We start from the raw sequence: 23,427 nt of genomic DNA on the forward strand, positions 1-23,427 counted from the left end.
GCCAGTTCCTTACCCAAATTACCCAAAGAAGGATATACCTGTCCAGGCCATGGGCAGCCAGTTTCCCAGAAGAATATTCTGATAGATTGTATCAAAGGCTTTGCTGAAGTCTAGGTAGACTACTCAACAGCCTTTCCCTCGTCTACCAGTCTGGTCACCCAGTTGAAGAAGGAAATGAGGCTGGTCAAGCACAACTCGCCTTTTATGAACCCGTTCTGACTGGACCCGATCCCCTGGATGTCACACACATGCCGTGTGATCTCATCCGAGATGATTTGCTCCATAACTTTCCCTAGTACAGGCTGACAGGCCTGTAGTTCCTTGGATCTTCCTTATTTCTCTTGTTGTAGGTGGGAGTCACATCAGGAAAAAGAAATCTTACTGAGTGTGCTAGTAAAAACAACTTCAAAATCAGGCAGTTGGAGATGTCCAGACAACATATCTCAGCTGCTGCTATTTCTGGGTCTTGTACAAGCATAGATGACTAGGAATTATATATGTTAATGCATATTTGTGGCTTCCATGCCTGATGATTGTGCATGTGGCTGAAAGCTAAGACAACTTGCCATGCAAACTTCACCTGAAGCTGGGGAGGACTCCATTCTGTAGCTAGAAAAATAGGCGTTTTGTGGGGATTTGCAAAAATGTACATAATTTTCTAAACAGAATTTTATAAATTGTGTTATGCCATGCACTGCTGCCGAGCTCCTTCTCACTCTGGAGGTAGAATGGGTCTAACTGAGCACGGGATCTTTAGACGGTTCTGGTGCTGTAGGGATTGCTGGACTCAGATGCCTTTGTCCATCAACCATATACCTTATTACCCTGCTTCTGCTGTGATTCTTCAATGATAAGTATGTTTTCTGCATGTAATTGAATGCCTAAAGCTTGGCCTTGTGACTGACGTTGAACCAGGAGAAGTTTGTATGTAAGAATCAGAGGATGGGCCAGCACTAGTAATTTTGTAGTAGATACCTGCTATAGACCATCTAGTCAAAATGAAGCAGTAGAAAAAGCCTTCCTTTAGTCAGCTAGAGAAAACTTCGCTGTCATAGGCCTTGGCACTCATGAGCAACTTTAACCACCATAATATGTGCTGGAACGGCAGTATGACTGGGCACAGGTGATCCAGGGGACTTCTGAAATGTATTAGAAATAATCTCTTGAAGTAGGAGACCAAGTCATACCAGTGTGAGATTATTCAGTGGAGGGCCACCAAGATGGTGACCAGTGCATGTGACATACGAGCAGAGGTTGGGAGCTGGATCCATTCACCCTTGAGAAAGCAAAAGCTACGCATTATAGCTGTCTAAATCCCTCTTTGGAGGGATACAGAAATCAGCCACGTTCCTTATGGAGGTGTACTGTTAGAGGAAAAAGACGGTGTGGGAATTCCAGAAACTGTTATTTATTAATTTATTACCACAAGAGTCATCAGATACTAGAATTATCTTCCCACAGAGGTAGTGGAATCTCTCATCATAGAAGTGCTCAAAGCATCTGTGTCTGAGCCACCTGATTTGATGAGACCTGCTTTTAGCAGGGGCTGGGACTGAATAATCAGATCAGATGTCACCTCTTAAACTACCCAGTGACAAACCTACCTCACAAACAGACGCTGGGGACCTGGGGCAGCTCTCTGATTCAGTATGTTTCTTCAGATTCTCATTTAGCAACTGCAAGCATGTGACTTGCTACAAGAGTAGAGTTTGAATATTAAAGATTTCTTGGTGCCAGAACCCTAAGGTGGGTCTAATAAGCTCATGCAGGCATTTGAAATGCTCTTTACTTCAGGCTATTGAAAACAGGCTGCTCTGTGTCCTTCTCTTGCTTCCCTGCCTCCATCCAGTCCAATCAATCAGTCATCTAAAAGGACTAGTTTAAGTTATGATATAAGTGTCCCTGCCTACAATCTGGCAAACTTAAACAGCTGAAGGATATATTTGGAGGTCTTTCTAATCAGGTTGTGTTCTCCTGGACCTGTAGTGCCACTTTTTTCCTACTCTTTCCACACTTCTTAAGTATTTGATGTTTAGTTTTACTTCATTCTGAGAAACTATCACTTTGGGGGAAATCCTCTGAGATCTCACAGTAACATTTGATATAATTGATTATCACAATTTGAACACAAATACTTTACATTCAGCACTGGTTTGTCTTGTAGTTAAATGCTTGGGAAGACTTGTTTTCATAGCTAAGAAATATGCTATTGTCACTGTTTGGGAGATGTCTGCATAATGTTCTGTAATTGATACATCCTGTCACCGTGGAAAGCAGTTTTGATTAAGAAACAAATAAGGGGTTATAAAGGTTTCAGAGCTTTCTTCCCTAGTGAACTGGTAACTAAAGAAAAGTTGAAGCAAGATGAAAAGGAAGGAATTAGCTGACTGCTTAAAGGAGTGGTACAAACTATCTAGTTAGAAGTCAAGGCGGTGATAAAAGTTTCATGCCTTCTAAATTGATGCATTTATTTCAACAGTGTGACAGTTAGAGTAGCATCCTTAATTTTTCAGATTTCACACACAAGAAGAAAGATGTATTTGTTGATAAGAACTGAGTGGTCTCCACATATTAGAGAAAGTAGACTGAGGAAGAAATTTCAAGTGGTAAACATGCAAGTTTCTGGTCTTGGAAAGTAATGATTAACTGAAGAAATGACATTAGACTGTTAAGGTGGGAAAGTCCCTGAGAAGAAGCTGAAGGCAGTGGTGGACTACTGACACATCACCATCTTATGTTCAACCATGGGAGAATAATATGCTTCCCACTCTAATGGCAAGGAAAAGATTACAACCTACATGATGTGCAGACTTGTCATTCTGTTATATTTGTGGTTGCAGTTATAGTGGTGAGCTCAGAACTTCCTAATGCAAGGGCGCAGCTGGGAAAAGCCAAGGCCAAGACTAAAGGAGTATAGAGGTCTCAGGCATCACAGCCAAGAAAAGATTGAATAAGAAGGCTGGCTTGTAGACTTGTAGAGAGAATTGAGGAGGTGTCAAATATCTGTTCTCTTTTTGGCAGACTTTGCATATTTAAACAGTTTCTAGAGTCTGTAGATAATGCAAATAAGCTTAAATTGCAAGGGAGATCAAATTATATAGTGGGCAGGGGAGGGATTTTAAGAATAGTTAAGTGTGGGAATAAATTGCTTTAAGGCTGGAGAATCTCCATGATTAGGTTTTGTTTATATTTGTGGATATTGTTGATGCTGCTTTGAAAGGAGGAAGGGATGGTGGGCAGCAGCTTGAAGACATCTTGACAAGACAGACCAGGATGTTTTAAGATGATGAGAGACAAACTGGATGAGTAAAACACTGCCTTCTGAGTTGGAATTCCTGAGTAGCTGGGTCCATTAAACTGTGATCATATGCTCTTCTCAAGTTAGTCTTCTGTTTCACTTTTTTTCTGAACTCATCCTTTTTTGTTGCCTTCTGTCTGTGAGCTTACTTAACTACCATGTAGTACTGGAAGAATTGTGTAGTGCACCTCTGGAGATATCTAAATAATGAACATCAAAATTCTTGCCAGCAACTCTTGCAAAAGCTTAAATTTCTTGGATCGTATTTGGCATAAGGATGCTTGTGCAATACTGAACTGTTTGCAATGGTCTAGTAATTCTTTTTAGATTTATTTTATATATATAGGTTGAGCTTTTTATAGATTGAGCTTTTGTTAAACACAGCCCATCATGACTGACTCTAATGTTCACACTTCTCTTATGTGACTTTTTCAAGGCTTTGGAGGTTCTTTTATTGCTCCTTCTCCATCACCATCTCCAGTCACTCCAGCTCAAACAAGCTTACTACAGCCTAACTTTGATGCAGCTTTTGGAACAACAGCTCCAACGACTGGCAGTTCATTTGATGCATCAGGTGAGTCAAAAGGTTTCTTCCTATGAATTTTCTAATGTGTTTTATGTGTTAGATGAGTTAGGGGCACCATATTTAGGCTCAGAGTGCAAGCAATAGAAGTAATTTCCCTTTCATCTCAACTGGAAGAACTCAGTGTTATATTTAGGGAAATGTGTGCCCAAGAGCTTTCTGTGACCATGTTTTATTCTACCATGTCAGTAGAAATTGAACTAATGCAAGCATCATCCTTGCACGTGCTTTATGGCATGAATCAGGAATTACTCAGTGAAAATACTCTTTTGTAAATTAAGTACGTACCCAAGTCATCTCGCTGTTGCTGCTGAAGCTGTTTTTAAGCTCGCATGGCACCTGAAGGTTCGCAGAACTGAGACAAAGGTTCTTTGCCTGACTATAAGCTTAAACTTTCATCACTGCTATCATTTTGTTTGTATCTCTTCCATTCTATACTTTCCATGCTGGGTCCTTGCTACAAACTTAAAATTGGTGAGTTCTACAACTATTCAAGAAAAAAAGGTCAAAGTAGTACTGCTGCGTGGTTATTTGGTTGCTTGCCAGTGCACATGCTACCCCTTCCTGTTGACTTAACATTAGCATGTACTTCAAATACAGATCAGAAGACAGAGTGTTGGCATGGGATGTACCAAACAGTTTGACTTCAAGGGATCTAAAAAAATGAGCTTCTGAGAGATGTCTGGACTAAGGAATCTAGCTCTGTCAGTGTGGATGGTTCTCATTCCTTCTGATCTTGTGAGATATTAGTAGGTTTTCCCAACTCCCTGCTGCTTGCAAATGAATAGTAACATCCTGAGACTGTTTCAATCCTGTTACAGTGTCAAGGTATAAGACTATCTTTGCCACCATAATTCTAAGTGGTGTTTGCTGCAAGATGTTCATTTTAAAAGCCTTTAAATGAATATCTCCTGACAAATGTGTGTGCATCTAATGTCTTTCTAAGGATGACTGTTAAGAGGAGTAGTGTCATGTGGAAATAGTACTAACTGTGTAAATTCAGCTCTTCAATTGAAGTGCTTTTAGGCATGTCCTGTCATTTTATTTTTCATTGGTATAACTTTTTCAAGGTTACTACTGGATGCTCAGTCTCTAGTAAAATGATGTGCATGCCCTTGTTGGCATTACTTTTAATGTCAAACTGTGTTTTGGTAAGTCTTGTGACGTTGTTGTCTGTGCTATATTTGTTGGACCACACCAAAGTGACTGGTAGTGTTTTTCTTACCAAAGCTGCTGTTCATAAACCATTTTCCTTTCCCTTCTAGTGTTTGATGGCTTAGGTGATCTTCTTATGCCAACTATGGTTCCTGCTGGTCAGTCTATTACACCTGCAGCCACAACAACAGTTCCTGCTTCAGCAGCAAGCAAAGGTCTTGGAAGTGATCTTGATTCATCTCTCGCAAACTTAGTAGGCAGTAAGTGACAAATGCCTGTTTTAAGTGATGTGGCACAGAACAATACTGTTTATTTGTGGATCCAAACACCTGTCCATTTTACCTTTCTTGTTTCAGTGTCCTCCTGTTTCCTTGTGGAGATCAGGTCAGCTATAGGCAAGAGTAGAGCCTGATTCAGGTAGCTGGTGTTCTAGGATCATAGCTTGTCACTCATTCCATCTGAATACAAGAAAGAACTTTCTTTGAGGGCGACAGAGCACTGGAAAAGGTTTGCCCAGAGAGGTTATGGAGTCTCCTCCCAAGGTATTCAAAACACACCTGGATGCTTTCCTGTGTAATCTACTCTAGGGAGCCTGCTTTAGCAGGGGGTTGAACTACATGATCTTCAGGGGTCCCTTCCAATCCCTAGAATTATGTGATTCTGTGATTGTGTTTAGGACCTGAGACAAATAATAGGATCTATTTGTTAAGTGTGATTTGTAACATTTGAGCATCCTAGCTACATTCAGGGACATAATTGGACCCTTAACAGATGGGCACTCAAGTATTAACAGATGGAATGGTGAAAATTGTCCAAAGCATCTGGTAGTACCATAGAATTTAAGCAGTAAAAGTTCAAAGAGATAATAGCTGATTTGTTGCTATTCTCCCTGTGAGAACAGAATAGCAGTGGTATGAAGAACAGACCTTACCTCAGATAGTGAACTTCCCAAAACATGTACTTGAAGCACTAAACAAAAAATATTCTTTCTTGTAGTGAGATAATTGTTATAACTAAAGATCATTAGCACCCTGTACAAATCTAACATAGACCCACCTAGAGTAAGGTACAATGTGGAAGTTGTACTTGAAGGACCTTATAGATAGGATATACCATTCCTGTATGTAAATACAGCAAAGATATAACTGATCTTAAGGTGCATAGTCTTCTGTTAGGAGTGGAGAGAAATGACCATATGTAGAAGTCAGCAGAAGTTTTAATCACTCAAAACACCTTCTGCAAGTCATTTGGTGTATCCAACTTTGGGGGAGAAAATAATCATGTTCAGCATTCTGACTAACAGGACTTGTAATGATCATGTGAGAAGAGAGGTCTTTAAAACTTAGATTAAAAATTCTTTCATAGCGTAGTTAAGGAAACTGCTTGGAGCACCCATGCATGACAGAGCAGATAAAACTACAGAACATTCAGTTAACAGTTTTATCTGTCTGAGTAAAATAACTTTCAGTATATAATATGATGAATAGATATTAGTGCTATCATTTGTGGTAGTTTTAATACTCTTAAAGAACGTTTTGTAGAAGTAAATGTATTGTCACTGTGGCTTGCTTGTGGAGCAAAAATGGCTTGAAGTATAAGACATCCATATGATTCCTCAAATGTTAGTCCCAAATCAGATTTAGGTGTGGCTAGTACTCTGATGCTGACTAGATAAATGAAGACAGCAAAAACTTCATTATTCTTTATAAGCCTATGTGCTGTGAAACATGAGCTGTTACTTTGATGCACTTCAATTTCTTAGATATGTGACTTTTTTTCCCTCTTTTTTTCTTACAACTTTCAGATCTTGGAATTTCTGGTACCACTTCTAAAAAGTAAGTTCAATTTTTAATTTAAAAAAAGAAAAAAAGAAAAAAAGAAAAAGTTTTCAAGCCTGTTTTATAATCTTATATTGATTTTAGTGATTAGCAGAAATCAATGAACTGATCACATCCCAGTACCCCCTTCTTTTGTATTCCCTCAAACAAAAAATAGCAATTCATAAAGATTTTGAGAAAAGTGTTCTATTCTATGCAGGTTCACTGAATAATTAATGTTAATTGTTTCTGATGTAGCTTTTAAATTTGCTGGCTTAACATGAACCTCTAAAATATATGTATGTTTATATATATATCTTTGTATTGGATAGCTGATTTACAAATGGAATTGTCCAGATGATAAATTACATTAGCTGCCTTCAGTTATTTAGGCTAATATATAATAGTTTTGTTATCTTTTTACAGACACTGAATGGGCTTATCACGTAGGCATGAAAAACTTCTTTTCGCAAGAAGAGATATTTAAAATACTACACTTGGTTTTGAATGTCTTTAGCTAACTGCTTACTTCTGTGTGGAGTCTTCCTCTTCCAAGACTAGTTTGTAATGCCCATTCTTCAAGATGTGTTGTGCCTCTATGGAGGTGATAGGAGGGAAATGAGTAAACAAATCATATACTCTGTCCTCCATGTATAGCTTCCCTCAGTCTACTTCATTCAAGGAGTTCAGCCTATTTTGGGTAAAGCAGCCTCTAACAAAATCTGGTTTTGAAACAGCCCTTTTATTCTGTGATTGATTTGTTTCTCTTGTATCTACCAACTTTTTTCAGAACTGAATGCTTTCCTCCTTCATCTGTCTGAGCAAGATTTCTAGCAATGAAATGACCTTTCAAAGACTTCTAGCAGGCAGCTCTACTTCTGGCCCCAGTAGAATAGGCAGTAGCAGTCCCTCTTCCTACTTTGCAAGGGTATATGCAATAATATGTTACCTTCAATCAATACTAATTAAAACACCTCTTTAATTCTCACCACAAAGGCTATAACCACATAACTGACTTGAGTGTAGAGTGTAGTGGTGTCTGCCACTAACAGCCCTTGGAACTGCATGGTACTAAAAGTCTATCTTTCTGTTAATAGCTTAAACTGTATGTACTATAAACTAATGTAGCTGCAAGCTTAATTTTAATATATACTGCAATTGATTTTCATTTTCATTATGTGAGTATAAAGAATAGCTCTCTCTGCCTCTCTACTAGGGGAGACCTTCAGTGGAATGCTGGAGAGAAGAAGCTAACAGGAGGAGCCAACTGGCAGCCGAAAGTAGCACCTGCAACATGGTCAACTGGTGGTGTACCAAGTGGCCCATTGGTAGGTGCTTCATCCATCAACACCACTGATAGTGAAACCTCAGTATTTTGAGACTGTCGAAGTGTGCGTGTTGTGTACTGCTTCTGTCTGTTTGTATAAATGATACCGTTGTTACAAGTCACATTTTTAAGACCATATTTACAGCCAACATCACTGAACTGAAGTCAGTGAAGATGCAGTAGCCTACAAATGAAGATTTTACATACGTATTTAATGATTGAGGATACTTCCAAGAAAAGTGTGTGGTTAACCATTTAAGTCTTGGCCAGCACCAGGTCCAGATTGTTCAAAGAACAGTGATATTCATCCAAAACTGATGTACTGATAGGAGAAAACTTAAGCTTGTTCCCAATTCAAGTTTTCCTGAATGAAGTATCAAAAGACTGCGCATCATTCAGACTAAGTAAGTGACTGACGTTAGAGTAGGAGATAGCTTGTTTAGCCCAGCGAAGTAGTCTATTGGAAAGGGTAAGATTGCCGTGTAAAATATATTAGAAAGCACTATTTTGAGGAAAAGGGAGTTGAACTGAGCTTAGAATCTAAACTTGGATCAAGAGCAGTTTGATCATTAGTAAGCTACAAGAGTAGTCTGAAGAAAGGTCATACTTCATCAGAGCCGCACAGCATAAAGCAGCTTCTGTTGGAAAAAAGTGGGATGGAGGGGGAAAGAGAGAACTCTCAAGTTCAGTTCCATGCTGCAACAATCAAATATTAATGCAACTGTAAGTGTATTACAACTTGTTCCTTAACCCTATGAAACTTTATTGAGTATATTAGTTGTAATGCTAACTTTTTTTCTTAATAGAGAGGCTGGACAATACTGTACTGTGTAAGTGAATTATTTTTGGGGGGATCTCATTACATGTACTAAACATGAAGATACTAACAGCAACTCACCTGCACTGCAGTTACTAAGGCTGGCTTAAAACTACCTAGAAGCTACCTAACATGGCTCTTTTTGAATTGTTTGTGCAGCAGAAAATCCTCAAGCAACATATGGTATTTTCAAACAATCTTTCCTATATGTGGATGTGACGTATCTGGTGACATAGACTACCTGAACTTTCTAGCTTCTGTAATACCAGTCTGATATGGAAGTGGTTTTACCATCCAGTAATTAACTGTCCTTTCTTGGAAAGCTGGGTGGTTTTGATAGCATTTTGTGAAACATGGGTGTTACATGCATTTCTTCTAAATCTGTATACCAAAGTATTTTTGAAAACCAAAGCCACAGGGAAAAATAAATTTGAAGACCAAAATGAAGCGATCCTTCACATCAGTGCTGAAGCTTGAATTTGAGCCACTGAAGTTTTGGTCACTTTTTCCCTCCCTTCCAGATTAAAATCAGCAGCATTCCACAAAAATCTGTTCCTTTCAGTGACCCTTACTCTTTCAGGCAAAAGCAGGTTCAGTTTGTATGGCTCTGTTCTTGGCAACTGATGGACTGAATTCTGAACTAAGTTGTGTTCCTTTGGCAGCAATCAGATAGCTCTAGGGTGCTCTTCTGATATCATTAGCGCATATCTTTATATTCCTTGCTTTCCATATCCAAGATATTGCTCTTAGATTGAGGACAGATATACTGCTAGTGTGATAATGATTTTCATTGAAATGCTCCCAGTAAAAATTTCAGACTGGAAAAAAGATTCCTAATAATTGTTAAGAAAGAGTAGGATGCTTGTTGTTTAATAAATCTGGAATTAGTTATCCTGACTTATCTCAGGTTCCTTAAGAAACTGGTATTTCTACCTTGAACCAAGGATCAGGCAAGGGCATTAAATGCAGCCTTATGAAAGTGGGCTGTATGATGAGTAATTCCTGCATATCTGCAGAGCTGCTATCTGCTGTCAACTGAGAGCATGCAGACACAGTGGGTCAGTGCTGGGACCAATACTCTTTTATATCTTCATCAGTGACATTGACAGTGAGGTCGAGTGCACCCTCATCAAGTTTACTGATGACACCAATCTGTGGGGTGCAGTTGACACACCAGAGAGATGGGATGCCATGGGATGCCATCCAGAGGGACCTAGATAGGCTTGAGCAGTAAACCTAGGAGAACCTCATGAGGTTCAGCAAAACCAAATGCAAGACCTTGCACCTGGGTCGAAGCAACCTTCAATACCAATGCAAGCTGGGGGATGAAAGGATTGAGCGCAGCCCTGCCGAAAAAGATGTGGGGGTACTGGTGGATGGCAAGCTGGACATGAGCTAGCAATGAGCCCCTGCAGCCCAGAAAGCCAAATGTATCCTGGCTGCATCAAATGAAGTGTATTCAGGCAGGTCAAGCAAGGTGAACCTGCCCCTCTAGTCTGCACTGGTGACACCTCACTGGGAGTACTATGTCCAGATGTGGAGTCCTCAGTACAGGAGAGACATGGACCTGTTGGAGCACATCCAGAGGAGGGCCACAAAAATGATTCAAGAGATGGAACACCTCTCCTATGAGGACAGACTGAAAGAGCTGGGGCTGTTCAGCGTGGAGAAGAGAAGGCTCGGAGGTGACCTGATAGTGTTTCAGTGCCTAAAGGGAAGCTACAGGAAGGAATGGGAAAGACTCTTCAGCAGAGTCTGTTGTCATAGAACAAGGGGAAATGGTTTCAAGTTTAAAGAGAGATTTTGTTTGGAGATAAGGAAAAAGTCTTTCACAGTGAGTGTGATGAGGCACCAGAACAGATTGCCCAGAGAGATGGTGGATGCCCCGTCCCTGGATACTTTCAAGAAGAGGCTGGATCAGTCCCTGGGCAACCTGATCTAGCTGTGCACGTCCCTGTTCGTTGCAGGGGAGTTGGACTAGGTGACCTTTAAAGATCTCTTCCAACTCTAAGGATTCTATAGTTCTGTGTTTCTATTACTGACGCAAGGTAGGTAGTCAGGATTTAGGGGCTCAGGCATGACCAAGCAACTTCTGTAACGGCTTGAGAAATTGTGCCAATAGACTTAGTTAGGCCCCAAGATAGTAGTAATGATGTTCATAAAAATCCTACCGTCATCTTCAATCCCTTCCTTGAATGCTTCCTGCCTCTCTTTAAAGTTCTTATTAAGAGTTTAAACAATGTTTGGATTAAATATATTTCTGTGAAAAGGAGATCCTTGCATGCTTTCCAGGCCATAAGGAGACTGTACATGGGAAATTACAGGCAAGGGAACCAAAAAGAGATGGTGCATAGGTTCTGCTGGATACCTGAGTTGGCTAGTTCAAGGATACTGCTTTAGATGTGCTGTTTATACAGTCAGACTACTAGACTAACATTTCTCTTTTCCTTAATCCTCTTTTCTTTGCTTATGTGTTATTTGACTGAAAAATAATTGCATAACAAGCTAAACTTGTCTTAGTAAACTATGTAACAGTTTTGATTGTGGTTTAAGTGAGTGAACTTAGTTTTTAAGTTAATATCACTGCATAATAATACTACTTTTTATTGGAAATAAATTACTATAGCAGTTACTTCCTTTAACTTTACATTCTGCTTAAGCTAGGCATAAATCTATAGCTTTTACTAAAACTCAGTGCTATAGCATGTGCAATGGTGTGTTGGCTACCGGTTACAAAATTGGTGTGCTTTCTTACCCTGTGTTGAAAGAAGAGAAAAGTACGAATTTCCTTGGGCCCATTTTGGCTTTATTCAGAAAATGAAATCCATTTGCAAAGAGAATTGAATCTGTCACCCTAGCTTTCTTCTGACAAAGAAAGCTGAACATTATTGTAAGGACTAATTCAATTCTCTCATTCTTCGGAAGCAACATAATTTTGAGGTTAGGTATAACCTACTACATAACAGCCTGACTTGATAGAACAACTTTGGGAATGCAGTTTCCAGATAATTGGCATTACAGAAATTCATGCTTCTCTTTCTTTTTTTTTTAATTTTTCTTTTATGTTTCAGGCAGGAGCCGTCCCTCCAGCAGGTGGAGTTCCTCCCACAGGAGGTACCCCACCTGTTGCACAGCCAGGAGCCACATTTGGGATGGTGAGTCTCTTTCACTATACAGCTCTCCCTTTTTTTATCCAGAAACTTACTCATGCTGCCCTGATTTACAGCCCCCAGCAGGACCAGGTGTACCCATGATGCCCCAACAGCCAGTTATGTATGGGCAGCCCATGATGAGGCCGCCATTTGGAGCTGCCGCAGGCCCTGGTGTACAGGTGAGTCAGTGCTCACAGAAAGAATCTCTTGTGTCTAACTACATCCAAGATGTATTCTGGGGGGGATTTGGGTAAAGTTTGAAGTAGAGCTGTTTGATGTTTCCATTCTGTTCAGAGCTTGTCCACATTTACTAGAGCTATGCTCTGCATCTTCCCTCTCAGTCCACCAAGAGGACTCTTCAAAAAACTAATCTTCTGCTTATGGACAAGCTGAGGTCTTGAGTTCTTTCATGACAGCTGTTTCTTAGTAAATGCAAGTTTAATGATTTTAGGCTGCAAAATTACTGCATTTGAGCATAAATTCCCATAATGTATATAACATCACATACAGTTCAAGAAGTGTTTTTCACTGCAATGTGCAAATTTAAGTATTGAGGAGTAGAGTTTTTCTTCTAACCTACGTTGATGTGGAGAAATGCAAATGAAAGGTCTTGAGCTTCAGTCACTCTGTTGTTTTTTTTTAAGTTGGGAGGTACATGCCTCTGCTTCATTTTTCATGTATTTAAAGTATATTTACCTAGTCTGATTTTGTGACAGTCACGTTTAGACCCAAAAGGACACGTGCAACTTGGCCACATACAGCTAAAGCAAACCTGTTCTTAAAGAACTGGCATAGCAATTAAACTCTGGATTGGGTGTCTAAATTGTGAGACAGATGTAGAATCTGGTGCATAAATTTCTATGCATACAAATACTCTGGTAGTTGCTGCATGCAGGAAGTTTTTTATTCATTACATGAGGAGATATTTGCTTAGCAACAACTCTGGGTGAATCACAGAATTATTTAAGCTTGAAGGAACATCTGGAAGTTCTCTCATCCAACCCTTGCTCAAGCAAGATGCCCAGGACCATGTCCAGATTGCTTCTAAAATTCTTTAAGGAGACTCCACAGCCTCAGAGGCACTAGTGCTCAGTCACCCACACAGTACAGAAATGTTTGTTGGTGTTAAGTAAGAGCCTCCTGTGCTCCAGTTTTTGTGTATTGCCTCTTTTCCTGACACCTCTCTTTATATTTGACCAATATACCTAGACATTACTTCTGGATATTATCCTGCAGGTTCATATGTAGTGATGCTTTAAAGCAGAGCAAAGTAGTTTGAGAAGGCGGTAGTCATTCAGCAAGCAGAAAATAGTAAAGAACTGCAAAGTGGTCTCTAGCCCCCAACACAGAGTAGTGCACTGCTGCAGTACTCACACATTACTTATGTCATTCAGACAACCATCTGTCCTGCAGTCTGCTTCTCGTCATGCAGCTGCCTACCTAACAGCTGCCACCTGAAAGTCCAATCTTAGCAGACTTCAGTGTCTGAGTGCTTCTGCCTCAAATGCTTCACTTGGCAAGAATTGCGTACTAGCAGATTAAAAGCAGTTGCTCTAAATGGATCTGAAGAAAAAGTAATTCAAGCTCATCTTTGGGATCAGATTGTGGTAACTGATCACCCTATTCATAATGCAAAGCTAGTAACAAGAAAATGCTAACATGACTTACCAGCTACCAGGAGGATGGGTCTTTCTTTAATATGACAAAAATATCTAATGGAGTAGTTAATGACAAAGTAGTGAATGGAGACATGCCATCTATCCTGTTGAAAAAGTATGTAATCAGTTGCTTCTTACAGTTACCCAAGTATTCCTTCTAACTTGAAGCTAATAAAATTGGAAATGCAGCAGTCTGTATCCACTCTGATACAAAGCTTTTAGCTGACTGATAGCCACTAGTTGACACAACATAAGCCATGATAGCTGTTCCGGGCTATTTTTCCATAGTAAAGTTTAGTTTATAGTAACTATGGAAAGACCCTTTCCAGAGGAGAGGCAGGGAACAACTTTCCTGAAGTACTTTTCATCTTATCTTTGAAATGAGTTTCGAGGTAGAAGTTCATGCTGTGGGCCTAAAATCTGTCTTTCGATACTTGAAATCACTCCACCTCTCAGTTTTCCAAACATTAAGTCAAACAATCAACCTGTAGCAAACTGCACTCCTTAAGTTAGAAACTATGTTCTTGTTTAAGTAACTCTGAGTTTTCCTTGTAGAAACGAGAAGAACTTGAAACTGTTCTAGGAATTTAGGTTGTCAGCATTGGAGCTCTGCATTTCACACATTCCTATTTGGTTTTTCCATCTTAAACTGTCTCTTGACACAGATTATCAAGAATGATATTATGGAAGACACAAACACATTTTTCTTAGAGTAGGGTAGTCATCAATGTGCCAAGACTATGTATTAACTACCTGCAGTGCCCTCAGGTAAGGTGGTGACAGTGAGCAGTAAGGATGGGAGAATCATTTAGCTCAGTAGGGAAAAGGGTTGCATAAAACTTGAAAAAATGGATATTTCTACTGAATAATTCATTTTATGCTTAACAAAAATCAAGAAGAATTTAGATATAATACAGTCACATCTACAGTATGCTAATGGGCTTTCATTTTTGTTACCAATGCTGAACAACTTGTATTTAAATGCAAGTTGCTGGATTTTCAGATGTACTCTGCAGCACATGCTCAGCTTATTCTGTACCTTGGTGTTTAATATCTAACAATTGCTTAACTTCTGTCTGGTTTGAGAATCCTAACTCTGTTCTGTCTTGCAGGGTGCAAGTGATTAGCTATGCTAACAAGAATAGGCAGTGTCTACGCCCATTACATCAGCCAAGCATTGTTAACACTCTAGTAAGGACAGAATTTAAACAATGCTTGAGCAAAATGGCAGCATAGTGAAGTTAATAGCAATGTAGAACTTTCATATGCTTGCAGTGTGCTTGTGTGAGATCCAGCTATACTTACCTAATGCTTGTGTATCCATATTGGTTTTTTTTTCTGCTTTCCTGGCTGGCGTCTGTTAGCTTTCTCCAAGCCCAACTCCTGCTACTCAGAGTCCCAAGAAACCTCCAACAAAGGACCCGTTAGCGGATCTTAACATCAAGGATTTCTTGTAAACGATAAGGTATTTTGTGACTGCCTGCATGTTACACCGCAGTACATAGCTGGCAAACAGATGCTGATTAGTCCTGCAGATTAAACACAATGAACAGAATTGTACCTGCAGAGATCTGTAGGAACATGCACTGATAATGTGAAAATGTGGTGGCTAAAATAGAAAACTGAATTCTGTCTGCTTTTTTTAATTCTAGCCTGAAAGCCTGACGTCCAACTACCTTTTACCAAAAGTGACTGACAAGAAAATTATCCTCAATCTAAAGCTTCCATTTTGTCTTGCTTTCACGCAGTCCAAGGGTTCACATTTTTGGTTTTCATGAAATTGATATTGAAACAAATAGAAACATAATAAGAGTACATATACTGGAGCAAAACCATGCCAAAGAGGCTTGTTCCGTGTTGTTACAAGGAGGTGTGCATTGTTTATGAGAACTTTTGGTAAATTGTGATTGATCTTGCATCCCATCTCATGTGTGTGGAAATAGATATTGTAGCACAGGTGTGGAGAGATGAAAAGAGGAAAAAATAGGGCTAGAAAGAAATGTCAAATTGGATTTAACACTTCTGCATTTTACTTTTTAAATGGCTGAAGTACAGTAAGCATTTTATAAGTCCAGGATAATTTGCCAGGTGATAAGAAGACAGTATTTGCATATCTCTGAGGCCTTTGCAAGTTCATTTTCTTTCTACCCATAGCTTAATGTTAAGGTTTGCTTTGGGCTTCCTCAGTGCTGGAATTAGCAGTTGGGGATGGGATTGAGCACATTTTAGCAGGTACCACGTGGCTTTTTTTCTCCACATTTCTGCTTTGAAGGTACCTAGGAATTTCTGGAGAGTTCTAAAAGTGGAGGTGCATTTTTTATGGCTGGGTTCACAGCTTTCAGCTTGTATTTGTAGTAAACAGGTTCATAACTGTCCATGGGAACGCAGACGCTTTGTTAAATTCTGGTAACAGCTATGAGATGCAGAAAAGAGTATATTTGGTACTTTCCAAACTTTACTTAATTTTTCTGGAATGTGCTTTATTTGATTCATTATTTCTGCTTTCATGTAACGCTCTTCTGTTTCCACAGCTGCAGTTTTTCTGACAAGATGATAAAAACGTGAGTTTGGAGTCTACAATTGGATGCTCAGAGTTTCGAATGAGCCACCAGTACCAAACCCAGCGCTTACTCAGACTTTCTCTTACTCCTGAAACGTGTAGCACAGCTGTGAAAGTGAACATTAGGAATGTGTACTACCTTAGCTGTTATCCCTACTCTCTCTAAATTTGTGTACTTGGGTTATTTGTGTTTTACAATTTAAACAATGGATGTATGTTTCTGATGCCTTCTAGTGCTTTTCTGAACCTATCCCACAGGGGCAGATTATGCAGCTGTTGTTTGGTGAGCCATTTGGAGCGATGTCTGTGTTTTTTGAAGGTTTCAATGTATATAACTTTTTGAGGACACCTACAATTTCCCTAAGACTCAGCTTCTCCTTTATCTGTTACAAAATATAGTGTGATAATATCAGATAGTAAGGAAAATACTTATGGAATTGTGTGGAATACATTTTTTTGCAGTCACAGGAATCTCAATTGTCGTGAAAAAATGTTTTATTTTTGTGGCACTGTATATGTTAAGATAATTTAAAGTAATATAAACTTCCATAACACGTACTTTTCCAATGATTTTCCAAGACTGAAAAGTCATATCTGAAAGAATACCATATTTATTGTTGTTTTGATTTTAAAATATATTTTAATTATTTAAGTTTTTTCATTTTAAATTGGCATATTTATCTATCAGTTCTTGTTGAATGCACTGAAAATAAGTAAAGGGTCAGTTTCTCTCCACGTAGTTGAAAAAAGCAACCATAGTTGTCTGGCATTAAGGAATTTCAAATCTGAGAGCACTCATTGGTATATCTGTAGTCAGAACATTACAAGTGATGTTATTCACCTCTGTTTAGTTCTTACTTACATCTCTTAATTTAGTGCTTACCTGTGTATGCCTTAGGCTAGTGTTTTCTCCATTTCCCCAACTGCGCTGTGAGTAGCTTTTGTACAGTTGGTGATTAGATTTAATTCTGATCCGGAGATCCATGCCCTTTACTGTACATAATGTGTTTCTTTAATTTTTATTTGTTCTCATACTGTTTCTGCTGATGGCTTGGCTTAAGATCTTGACTCTTAAATGAGGTCACTGTTGATCAGTGTTACAAGTGGCTTGGCAGTTCTCTGTAAAAGCATATTGGGTTGGAAAGATTCAGCTGAAGTCTTTCAAATTAACTATTTAATCAATGTATGGTACCATTAAGAGTGGATGTATCACAGAGTTTGCTGTGGGGATAACATACACCGTAATGGGAAAGTTCTATAAAAAGTTAATTTCAAAATGGCTCTTCTTTGTATTTCGGTTTAAAAAAAAATAGCAAAAAACAGAAAAACAGAAAATCCCAGTGCATGTGTGCCCTCTGAGATGCAATAAACACCTTGATCAAAGTAAATAACTTGTTGCCATTTTCCTGATCATTCAGATGCTGAGCACAATAATATGCTTTGACGGGGAAATATGGATTGTGGGAAGGTTTTTGTGAGAGGGAGAAGAGAATTCCGTAGTTTGCTCCATAACACCTCAGAAGTTTTCATTAGAGACGTGATCTCCTAAACTAGAATAATATTGATGTAGTTGCACCTGTGAGAGCTTACGTTACTGGTCCCGATCTCTTATCTGTGAGGTTTCATTCAACAGCTTGTTGAGAGCTAGCGCAGCTATGATGCTACAAGACGTGGTGACGGGATAAAAGGAAGGGAAAATGTTTAGCCGCACCAAAGTCTTTCTGATGGTACACAACTAACAAGAGATCTTTTGATGAAGTGATGAAGTGGTAGTGAAGGCTGTTTTGTTACAAACAACAGAACACTGAAACAACTTGGCAAGGTCTGAATTTAGAACTGAATTGCAAAGAAATTTCCACCAGCAGGGTGTTATAACTGCTTAAGAGATTTTTTCATTGTTCATTTTTATTTTTATCACATTTTCTTTTATTTGCTGCTATTGATCTATCTCGGTTGATCATTTAAGAGGCGTTTAATACATGTAACCCATAGAGTCAGACTGCCCTGTAAATGCCTGGGTTTTGTCACTATTTGAGCACTAAAACCCAAACAAGTTCATCCAGAAAGTCTCTGATCAGGTGGGTTTTTTGCTGCTTTTGCTCCTTGCTATGTGCTCTGTGTTGCCTGGAGGTCTGACACATGGTGTTGTGAAGCTTTCTTGAACGAAGCATTGTTGGAGTTAGGGTAGTTTGGTTAGATTGTGGTTGGACTCAATGGCCTTTCAGGTCTTTTTCAACCTGAGCAATTCTATGATTCTATACCTTTTTCCCGAGGACAGTCGTAACTGAGCACTGCATGTGAGGAGATGTGTTCAGACTACTTCATTGGATGTTGTTGTAATTAATGATGCAAAACTAGTTGCATGCAGTTTGTTGCCAATAAATGTCAGCTATAACAAAATCTAGTGATTTCTGTAGGACGCAGATGCTTCAAGGGATAAAACCTCACTGTGGAGGCTCTTCCTTTGCCAGGCACACTCCATCACTATGTGGTAAATGTCTTTCTGTAGCAGGTTCTACAGTGCCTCCATTCCTTGTTCTTCATTCTTGTCTTGTGTAGACCTCATGCCAATGAGCTCTGTGACAGTGTGGTGGTTTCCTGTGAAGACAGAACCTCTAGTGATGTGAGAAATGTGCAGCTCCTCCCCAGGCCTGGGTGCCCATGAACTCAGTTTGCTGAGTTTTGAATGACAGTGGTAGCAAACCTCAACCTGGCTCATTACTTGAATGCTTGGGGTTAGCAGCCTCTCACACTGCTTCCCCATTTATCATTCATTATAATTCACTATTTTTGTGATTATTTTTTAGCTATGTATTTCAATGTGCTGTAACTTGATGTGTGGACTTTCCCTGGAGTGAAGCTGCGGTTCCCCAAGACAACAGATGAAAATCTGGAAGTTGAGGACTGAATTGTTATCTTCTAAGACTGTATTTCAGACTGGTTGCAAAATCATGCTGCTACCTAAACTTCTGTTGCTAAGATTTAGTAGAAGAACTGACAAAGCTAGAGACTTGCCTTAAAAAGGTCAATCAGATGGAAATTGCTTTGCAAATGCAGTTGATGCTTTGGTAATATAGGATATTACTGGTGGATGACAGACCTAGTGCATGATATAGCCACTAGCCATAGCTGACGTAGTTCTATTTTTCTGGTATGGGTCTTTGCTCCTGATCCTCCTTTCTCATCTTTCCCACTAAAATGAGAGCTGCCTGCCTACATAACTTACTCTTCATGGGAAAAAAAAAGGTCTCAGTAACAGCAGTGTAGATCTACCAACTCTTGATGCTTAGAAAAGACCGAAACTTCCTGTGGTAGAAATAATGATGGTGACACAAAGATGATGTACAAATCTCTCTTCTGAAATATTCAGAAACTTTATTAAAAAAAAAACCCTTTCCCTGCATGTTGTGTATTGCTAGTGCTGTGAGAAATGTGGGTAGTGGCAGACACTAAAGGACTGAAAGAACTAAACAAGAATTTCAGAGATGGAATTACAGAAGGCAAGAGTGAGCTATATGTGTTTTAAAGCAGCCAGCACTAGTATTTTTTCTGTTCTAGATCTTGGCTCCTAAAGCTTCGGCTCCTAAAGCTTCACCTCCTCTTTCCTTCCCCTTAATTAAACTCTGAGAACCATGTGGGTAGCAAAAGACTGGTGCCTGTTCTTTTGTACAGAAATCTTCTAATGCAGTTATAGATGTAATGGCCAAACATGAGTTACCAAAGGTGGTAGTGCAGAGGCAGAAACTCAGCACTCAAAAAGTGGAGAAGTTCAGAGGAGTGGGGGTAAACATCCACTGCAAGGATTGAGGATAGCACACCTCTCATCTGTCTCTGTAGATGAACCTATGAAAGGTTGATCAATCTACTCTGCTATGACAGAGTAAAGCCCTCCCATCCAGGTGTTCGTGGTTGAGTGTGACCCATATATACAGCTGTCTCCTGATTTAGTGTGATGTAAGCTCTTTGTCAGATTACCTTGCTGTTGTAGATGCCCACAGTAGCCATCTTTCTCAGAGGCCTTACCTAAGCACTGGCCCACTTCAATGGAAACAAAAATTTCATAATGCTAAGTGACAGCAGATCCAGTGGAAGCAGAAGGTACTCCGTCAGAGTTGAGTTGGAGACAATTGAGTTGCCCACCACAACTGCAGGGACTGGTAGACTTTCTGTCACATGTATAAATGTACTGGGTTTTGTGAAATGCCACTTTAATTCAGGAGTAGAAAAAAACAATAATTTCTATGGTTGGTTGTACGACTTAAGCTTTGTGTATCTATAGCATGTGTATAATTGTACCCAATCATTCTATCCAAGAGGATATGGTGATTCTTCCTTACTGGAATAATACTGTGTCACCTCCAGCTGAGTTATAGTTTCAAAACCTCCAAATTTGACTTTATTAAAAAAAAAAAAAATCTAAGAGTAGAAAAGATTACTTTCAACAGGAGCTAAAGACAAGTTTAACAGACTAGCAAAGCTGCTTAATCTTGGTTAAAAATGGGGAGAAGTTAGTAATATTGAGACCATGCCATATAATTAAAATTGTCATGCTATATAAATACTAGTTCAGGCGTTAGAGCATCTAATCATAGAATCATAGAATGGCCTGGGTTGAAAGGGACCCCAAAGATCATCAAGCTCCAACCCCTCTCCGCAGGCAGGGATACCAACCTCCTTATTTAATACTAGACCAGGTTGCCCAGGGCCCCATCCAATCTGGCCTTGAACACCTCCATCTCTGAATCTACTGATCCCTTCTGAACCTTGGTACAGACCAGCTTCTGTTGTTCATATAACATCAGACACGTTGAGGTTTTCATATTTCATAAACTTACGTGAAATGAAGTTGAGATCGTGATTTGGCTAATATTGCATTCAACTGGCTTTTTTAATTATTATTATTTCTCTCAAATTTACTTTAAAATGTTAAGCTCCAACGTATGCAGATGAAATCATAATCTTATTACCATGGTGCTCATAAAGTTTTGAGCAAGAGTTGATTTAAATTTCTGAACAAAGACACCATTCAAAAAATACGGTTCTTTTCCAAACATAAATAAATTACATAATGGTGGCAAGAGTTTCACTTTTTTTGCTTCAATGTTTAAAATTCTAAGTAGTAATCATAATGCATGTGCACTTCTGGCATATATCTTACACCTATGTCATTAGCGTAGTGAAATCTGCTCTAGAGAAGTGTTGTGCTACTCTCTCTACCCACAGCATGGTATTTTGCATTCAGGTTTTCTGTAGGGTTTCAAGATCCTGGCAGTTTTTTTTTTGTTATAAAGCAGCTTATGTGTCTGCTGAAATATTTTGCTTCTTTAGACATTTGGCTTCATCGTTGACCATCAGGATTGATTCTCTACTCTATCATTTAGTCTGGTTTGGGCATTTTTCAGAGAGCTTACTTTTTTAACCAACAACCAGTAAGGGCTGGATGTGGGTTGTTTGGGCTTTTAACAGCTTTTTTAAATACCTCAAAGAATTTGCTAACGTATCACAACCTACAGCTCCCTTTAGATAAGTATATGCTGAAGAATGGTCTATTAGAAGGGGGAATATACTGAGGGGGAGCTATGATGAAGAAGGGGACAGACTGTTTAGTAGGGTCTGTTGTGTTAAGACAAGGGGAAATGGTTTTGAACTAAAAGAGGGGAGATTTAGACTGAATATAAGAAAGAAGTTTTTTACGAGAAGGGTCAGGTTGCCAAAAGAGGTAATGGATGCCCTGGCCACGGAGACATCCAAGGTCGGGCTGGACAGGGCTCTGAGCAACCTAATCTAGCTGTAGGTGTCCCTGTTCGCCGCAGGGCAGTTGGACCAGATGACCTTTAAGGGTCCTGTCCAACTCAAACAGTTCTCTGGTTCTATGAAATGGTCTCTATTTCTCTCAAATGTAAATTGCAGAGGTACAGAGAGCTGAGAGCCCTGGAGCTGCAGTGATGCCTGTGTTGGGACGTGCTTCACTGACGCTTTCTGCTAGCAAGCAAAATCCTCCAGCTCAAACCTGCAGTACTGCCTTTGCTCCTTTGGAGATCCACTCTTACATGTTAAAGAAAGCACCTTGCATCAACACCAGATTGCAGGTGGTTGGTCTGGAAATCCTGGACTGAAGTGGCCAGGTTGGCAAAGGAGCTGTTTTGAATCCAGTTTAGTCTGTGAGAAGGGCCCATAGTGGACATGCTGCTTTGCTGCTGCAAAGCTGGGCTTCAAGCTGAGCTGTATAAATGGATGACAGTTACCCTGTAGGCCATTGTACATGCTTCTGAAACAGGAAAGCTTTATCCCTTCAATAGAGCTGGGATTGTTTTGCAAACGGAACACAGGGAAATAGTGCAGATCAAACATAGCTACACCACCTACAGGTGGGATTTCCAGGCTTAATCCTGGATTAGCACTGGCAAATTGCTCAGCTGCATGGGGATGTGTGTCACTGTGCTGGCACCAGTCTGGAACAATGACTGGGAGAAGCCTTATCCACACCAGCTACCAGCAGTGTGTGCTCAGCAGATGTGTGGGTGCTGGCTGGGTGTGGAGACCAGCAAGCAGCAGCCCCAGACAGCCCAGCAGGACCTGCCTCTCCCCACTGCATGTCCTGGGGCTGCACAAGCCATTTAGAGCCTGGTTAGGATAATTATACTAATAGCATCAAATTGTTGTTATTTTTGCAGTCAAAAAAATGAGGGAAATTCAGTAGAGGTTCACTGGGGACCCAGGGGAAGAGGATGTGTCAGGTGATTGAATTCCATTCTTGCTGCTTGTGTCTAGCTGGTGCCCTGCTTCGTGAATGTTTCAACATGCTGCACACTGCATTGGGACAGTCAGGAGCTGACTATATGTAAGCTTTTAGAAGTGCAAAAGAAAACAGAGAAAAGCTGCTTTGTTAGCTTCTGTGGGAATGGGTAGAGCATGGGAAGTTGCTGTCGTTAAATGTAAGAGATAAAAGGGTGCAAGCCTGAGCTGGGAAGGAACATGGCTCTGGGTGGTAACTGTCTTATACTAATGCAGTCCCTGAAGTTCCTCCAAGCTGAAGAGGAGGAGGTTGGAGCTGGTCCTT

The 23,427-nt window shown here is 39.8% G+C and overlaps 1 protein-coding gene across 17 annotated transcripts in view; it reads left to right on the forward strand.

Moving 5' to 3' along the window:
* Positions 1-17,758, forward strand: part of SNAP91 (synaptosome associated protein 91) — a 71,331-nt gene extending 53,573 nt beyond the window's left edge. For 10 of the 17 annotated variants that reach the window (XM_085217701.1, XM_085217700.1, XM_085217699.1 and 7 more), the window contains 9 exons: positions 3,735-3,872; positions 5,147-5,296; positions 6,841-6,871; positions 8,070-8,181; positions 8,987-9,010; positions 12,069-12,152; positions 12,224-12,328; positions 15,172-15,272; positions 16,339-17,758. In XM_085217701.1, coding sequence (XP_085073827.1) covers positions 3,735-3,872; positions 5,147-5,296; positions 6,841-6,871; positions 8,070-8,181; positions 8,987-9,010; positions 12,069-12,152; positions 12,224-12,328; positions 15,172-15,264 — 737 coding nt within the window. In that variant the 3' untranslated portion in view covers positions 15,265-15,272; positions 16,339-17,758. Of the gene's footprint in view, positions 1-3,734; positions 3,873-5,146; positions 5,297-5,392; positions 5,579-6,840; positions 6,872-7,643; positions 7,782-8,069; positions 8,182-8,986; positions 9,011-12,068; positions 12,153-12,223; positions 12,329-15,171; positions 15,273-16,338 lie in introns of those variants that run through there. The other 7 variants (XM_085217704.1, XM_085217707.1, XM_085217714.1 and 4 more) reach the window with 5 other exon arrangements.
* The last annotated feature ends 5,669 nt before the right edge of the window (positions 17,759-23,427 follow it).

Source organism: Meleagris gallopavo, chromosome 2 (assembly GCF_905368555.1).
Source record: "Meleagris gallopavo chromosome 2, MGAL_WU_HG_1.1, whole genome shotgun sequence".
NCBI lineage: Eukaryota > Metazoa > Chordata > Aves > Galliformes > Phasianidae > Meleagris > Meleagris gallopavo.